Source organism: Heptranchias perlo, chromosome 4, assembly GCF_035084215.1.
Source record: "Heptranchias perlo isolate sHepPer1 chromosome 4, sHepPer1.hap1, whole genome shotgun sequence".
NCBI lineage: Eukaryota > Metazoa > Chordata > Chondrichthyes > Hexanchiformes > Hexanchidae > Heptranchias > Heptranchias perlo.
This window is the reverse complement of record NC_090328.1, coordinates 58622959-58628958: the sequence shown is the minus strand read 5'-3', so window position 1 is coordinate 58628958 and position 6000 is coordinate 58622959. Positions and strand designations below refer to the sequence as shown.

The window sequence follows — 6000 nt, the reverse complement described above, 5'->3', positions numbered from 1 at the left end:
TGGTGTGTGTGTGTAAGGGGAATCTCTGTGAATAAAGGTTTGAAGCAACTAAATACCCGGCTTTAGTATTCTATCCTTCACCACATGGCTATCCAATTTTAACAACACTCATTGACACTGCGACCTTCTTCCACTTGGCACGTGAAACTTGTTTTTGAAGTTTTCTTCCATGAGCTCTCTATGACATATACCTGACAGTTACCTTAGTCTGGCAGAAAGTTGACCACTTATCTGCTGCTCCCCCAGGCTGCGGCTGTAATCTTCAGACAGTCCTTGCTTTTGAAAGGCGACACTACTAATTTCCAAGCTCCCCAGCAAAATAATTCCATAATACACGGGATTTGTGCTAATAAACTGCCAAAATGGACATGCAGGGTCAGCGCTGTACAGCATCAGTGGGAACAAGTTCCATCTGAATACAATACCAGCGTAAGTAGCCTGTGGAATTTCAACACCATTGTCCTGGACTGGGTACAACATTTTGTTTTCTTTACAAAAATATAAATGGTGACTTCTACAAAGTTACAAAAATATTGTTAGGAAAATTCAAATATAAAATAGAGAGACTAATACAAATGTGACTTATACACCAGATTTTATGCCAAAACTCAGCATAATAATTATCAGAAATTATTCCTGAAACCCATGGCAGTCATTGCAATCTTTCAGCTTTACTTTGTGAAAGAGCATTGGATACTTAACGAGGCAAAGTAAAACTTTATAAATTGAATAATTCACCAGAATGATTATACTTTTAAATATTTTAATTACAATAGCCCATAGCGATACATGTCTAATGTAATGTTGGTCCCTAAGGTTGAGAAGTTATTCATCAACAGTATAAACTGTGGGTACTCGATAAATATACTTTTAAACCACTTCATGTACAGAATTACATAGAAGGTATATAAACTTTACAGTGTCCTTGATTATGAAAATGCAACAAAGTACAATTTGAAATGGATTTTAATTCAATGTTTCTCAAGGCTGAGTCAGCTTGTACAAGCATAGTATAAAGACATGCAAAAACAAGTGAATGAAAGTTGGCAGATAAAACATATTGTGAGAATATCTCAAGTAATGATTAAAGGTTTTTCAAATATACACGTGCTAAACAAAGAGCAAAATGATAGTGCAAGTTACTAAATGGTTAATTCATATTTGTTTTTTCTTCGGAATAGGAGGAAAAGTTAAATATCAAGGATAACATTTTCTGAGACTCCACACTACTGTAGGTCTCCCATGCAGTAAGTGGCTTATCAGAAAACCGGGAGCAATAAATCTGTGATTTTTTTTGATAAGGGGGGTAATTTTAACTTTTGGTGATAGTGTAAATGGGACAATATCGGATCAGCTGCTTGTTATACACCTATCCCAATTTTTGTTTCCGTTGACTTCAAAGGAAACAAAACTCAGGAAAGGTGTACAACGGGCGGCCGCGCCAATATTGCCCTATTTACACTATCACCAATGTTAAAATTACCCCCAAGACACTCGCTGCATGTGAAGTCCTGCCAGTGACATGGGCTATAGGAGAATTTCACCCCAAATTTCCAGTAACAGCAGAGGAAGAGCTGGATAATATAAAGGATATGGCAGGAAAGGGTTAGATGTTCTCACAACACAGTACCTGGTCAGAACAACTCACACCCGCAGGTTTTAAAGGAAATACCATTTGAAACTAAATATGTTTTAAACAGCAATTATTTTTTTAAGGTTTGTTAAAGTCAGGAGAGAATCCTGAGGATTGGAAGGTAGCTAAAATAGGTTCATCATTTCAAAGAGGTCAAGACATACACCATGAAATTATGGGCAAAATGTTCTGAGACCCGACACCACCAGTGGGGCTCACATGTAGCAAGCGGCTTAACAAAAAATTTCAACAATACACCTGTAGTTTTCTGATAAGCTGGCTGCTGTGTTTGAAGTCCTGCTGTTAGTATGGGGTCTTGGAAAATCTCGGCCTTAGGGTTGGGAAACTCTGAAACAATCTAGAGATCTAGGGATATAAGCCTAGAAATTACTGTGTGCAGTATTAGTATATGCAAATTATTATTCATTTTAAACAGATTAATTCCTTTGGTAAAACAACAGGGAAAATAATGGCTGGGAATTTCCTGAGTTGCTCCCACTCCAGCAGCCTAACTTCGCCGGAAGTGTGGCAGAAACCCTGGGAGTAGCCCTGAGGAATTTCCTGATCAATGTCACACGAATTTATTAAGCATACATACGCTAATCATTTCTAGATGATAGTCTCCTCCACTGAGTATGGCAACAAAATTGACACGAGTATAAAGTGGGCAACATTGTTTCTACTCTTTCATTAAAATTAGAGGAAAGAGGAAAATATAACCCTTAATTGGTGAACACTTGAAAAAGTACAATTTATTAAAGGACAATTCGCATGGATTCAGGAAAGAGATGTCTTGTTTAGCTAACCTGCTGGAATCTTTAGAAGACACTAGTGGCATAGTGAACAGGAGAAATGTTTTTGATGGTAAACACTTAGATTTTCAGAAATCTTTCGACAAGGTTCCATTTCAGTGGTTAAAGGCTAAGATGATAAATCATGTTGTTTATATGGACCTCCAGAAGGCATTTGATAAAGTCCCTCATAAGAGACTGTTAGCTAAATTTGAAGCTCATGGAATTGAGGACAAATTATTGACCTGGTTAGGAAATTGGCTGAGCAGCAGGAGACAGAGAGTAAGGATAATGGGCAGGTACTCAAATTGGCAGGATGTGACTAGTGGTGTCCCTCAAGGATCTGTTTTGGTACCTCAACTATTCATTGTATTTATTAACAACTTAGATGATGGGATGGAGAGCCACATATCCAAATTTGCTGATGACACAAAGACAGGCAGCATTGTAAGCAGTGTAGATGGAAACATAAAATTACAAAGAGATATTAATAGATTAAGTGAATGGGTAAAACTGTGGCAGATGGATTTCAATTTAGGCACTTTGGACCTAAAAAGGATAGATCAGTGTACTTTCTAAATGGTGAAATGCTTGAAAGAGTGAAGGTCCAAAGAGACTTATGGGTCCATGTACATAGATCATTAAAATATCATGGACAGGTACAGAAAATAATCAAAAATGCTAAGATATTGCTGGCTTTTATATCTAAACGACTAGAATACAAGGGGGTAGAAGTTATGCTACAGCTAATCAAAGCCCTGGTTAGACCACACCTGGAGAATTGTGTTCAGTTCTGGGCACCGCGTCTTAGGAAGGATATATTTGCCTTGGAGGGAGTGTAACGTAGATTTACTAGAATGATACCTGGACTCCAAGGGTTAAATTATGAGGAGAGATTACACAAACTATGGTTGTATTCCCTGTAATTTAGAAGATAAAGGAATGATTTGATCGAAGTTTTCAGGATATTAAGGGGAACTGATAAGGTAGATAGAGAGAAACTATTTCCGCTGGTTGGGGAGACCAGGACTGGGGGACAAAGCCTAAAAATTAGAGCCCGGACTTTCAGGAGTGAGGTTAGGAAACATTTCTACACGCAAAAGGTGGTAGAAGTTTGGAACTCTCTCCCACAAACGGCAGTTGATGCTGACTCAATTGTTAATTTTAAATCTGAGGTTGATTGATTTTTGTTCACCAAACGTATTAAGGGATGTGGAGCTAAGGCGGGTATATGGAGTTAGGTCAACCATGATCTTATTGAATGGCATAACAGGCTTGAGGGGCTAAATGGCCTATTCCTGTTCCTATGTTCCTATCTGGTTCCTATATGTTCCTGTTCCTATGTTCCTATATATGCTCCTAGATGGAAAATTGGCTTAAAAACAGAAAATTGAGAGGGATAAATTTTTTCTTTAATGATCCTGGTACTGAGCTTTTCTTGCCAAGGAGGAACATTAGGAATTCAGGCACAAATTAAGGGACGTAAAATTGTGATGGGTGGGCACTGGAATTCGTGATATGTGCTCCCGGCGTGTCAAGCACGTACTGGGAAAGCGAGAGATGAACATTTACTTCAGGGTGCCCATCAATAGGAGATTTTCAGGCGGTGAGGCAACAGGTGGAGTACCTCAAGTATGAATCTTAGGACCTTCACTGTTTTTAATTATTTGAAACTTTTGAAATGGTTATACTGTTCCATGCACTGCAACAGTTCTGGTCTCCATATTATAAAAAGAATATAGAGGCACGGGAGAAGGTGCAAAAAAGATTTGCTAGGATGATACCAGAACTGAGATGTTATACCGGTCAGGAAAGATTGAACAGGCTGGGGCTCTTTTCTCTTGAAAAGAGAAGACTGAGGATTACCTGATGGAGGTCTTTAAGATTATGAAAGGGTTTGATAGCGTAGACGTAGAGAAGATGTTTGCACTTGCGGGGGAGATCAGAACTAGGGGCCATAATTATAAGATAGACACTAATAAATCCAATAGGGAATTCAGGAGAACCTTCTTTATTCAGAGAGTGGTTGGAATGTGAAACTCACTGCCACAAGGAGTAGTTGATGCAATTAACATAGATGCATTTAAGGGGAAGCTAGATGAACACATGAGGGAGAAAGGTACAGAAGGATATGTTGATGGGGTCAGATGAAGAAGGATGGGAGGATGTGGAACATAAACACTAGCATGGACCTGTTGGGCTGAATGGCCCATTTCTGTGCTGTACAGGCTTTGTAATTCTATATGGTATTGAAATAGGAGGCCACACATATAATAAGGAAAACTTACATCAGAGTCAGAAGGATTTAGATCTTTTGGATAATGGCCTGTACATGGCAGATGGAATTGAATGCGGCTAAGTGTGAAATGGTTGACATAAGAACAAATAACCAAAAGAATGAATATGTGTTAAATGGAAAATGGTACAAAGTGCTGATCAGGAAAGAGATCTTGGGGTTATAGTGGATAAATCTAAGAAACAGTAAGAACAGTGCACAGCTGCAGCAAAAAAAGGTAAATAAGGTACTGGATTGCATTAGCAGAGTGATAGTGTACAATTGAAAGAGGTCACATCGTTGCTATTTGAGGCATTGGTTAAACCCCATCTGTAGTATTGTGCGCATTTCTGATCACTTAATCACAGGAAGAATAGTAGTGCCCTTATGAGGTTAACAGAGCTGAGCAACAAAGATAATTCTGTCTATCAGGCATAAAGTTAAGAGAATTGGGCTTGCTTTCTTTAGAGAAGAGGAAACTGAGGTAATCTGATTCAAATTTTCCAGATTATTAAAGGAATTAACATCATTGAGCCCAACTTATTGTTCATCAGGGTGAAGGGATAGATGCCAAGGACCACGCTAAAATTAAGAATTTATAAGTAGGAGGAAAGTCAAGCATATCTTTTATACTAAAATAATAAAGTATTATGCAGTAAATTAACAGGAAAGGCAATTGAAGCAATCAGTGTAAATGAGTTAGAGACCTTTTGAGAAATAAGGGATTGAAGGATACATTGCAAAACTAGGTAGGTCGAGTTGATTTGTGAAAAAGGATGGGCTTGTTTGGGCTTATGGACCATTTTATGTTCCTGAAATTTTTTATGTCGTTTTAATCTTCAGGTACATGTTCACTCAACCAATTGTGAACTTGAGTATGAATTTTCTTCTTCCAATTAAAAGCCTCTCGTGATTCTTTGATGAGCTGTTTAACAATTGTTGACCATTCTCCTTCATCAGTGGTACTGTTCAGAAATAATTCGAACTATAAAAGAAACATATAAATGTAGGAATAAGCTGAGTCATGGAAATGTGTTTACTTTGGTTTAAAAGCCTATTAGTGACTTCTGCCTTGTTTAGGAGTTCTCAAAAAAACTCTCAGTAATCAGTATGAAAGAGACTTTCTTTCTACTCTGCTGAGCTCTTAACTGCCTGGCTGTGGAGAAGTGCTGGAAAGAGGAAAAGTTCTTTCCCACACAGAGGGTCTCTGCCCCACCTCAGCCCATCTGCTGCAGAAACACTCATCCATGCCATTGTCACCTCTGGACTTAATTATTCTCATCCTCTCCTGGCCAGCTCCC

The 6000-nt window shown here is 38.4% G+C and overlaps 1 protein-coding gene across 1 annotated transcript in view; it reads right to left on the bottom strand.

Annotated features, from left to right (window-relative positions):
- Positions 1–1437: 1437 nt before the first annotated feature.
- Positions 1438–6000, bottom strand: part of LOC137320957 (aminopeptidase Q-like) — a 131285-nt gene continuing 126722 nt past the window's right edge. Inside the window, exon 20 of the mRNA XM_067982986.1 lies at positions 1438–5684. Coding sequence (XP_067839087.1) covers positions 5532–5684 — 153 coding nt within the window. The 3' untranslated portion in view covers positions 1438–5531. The remainder of the gene's footprint in view (positions 5685–6000) is intronic.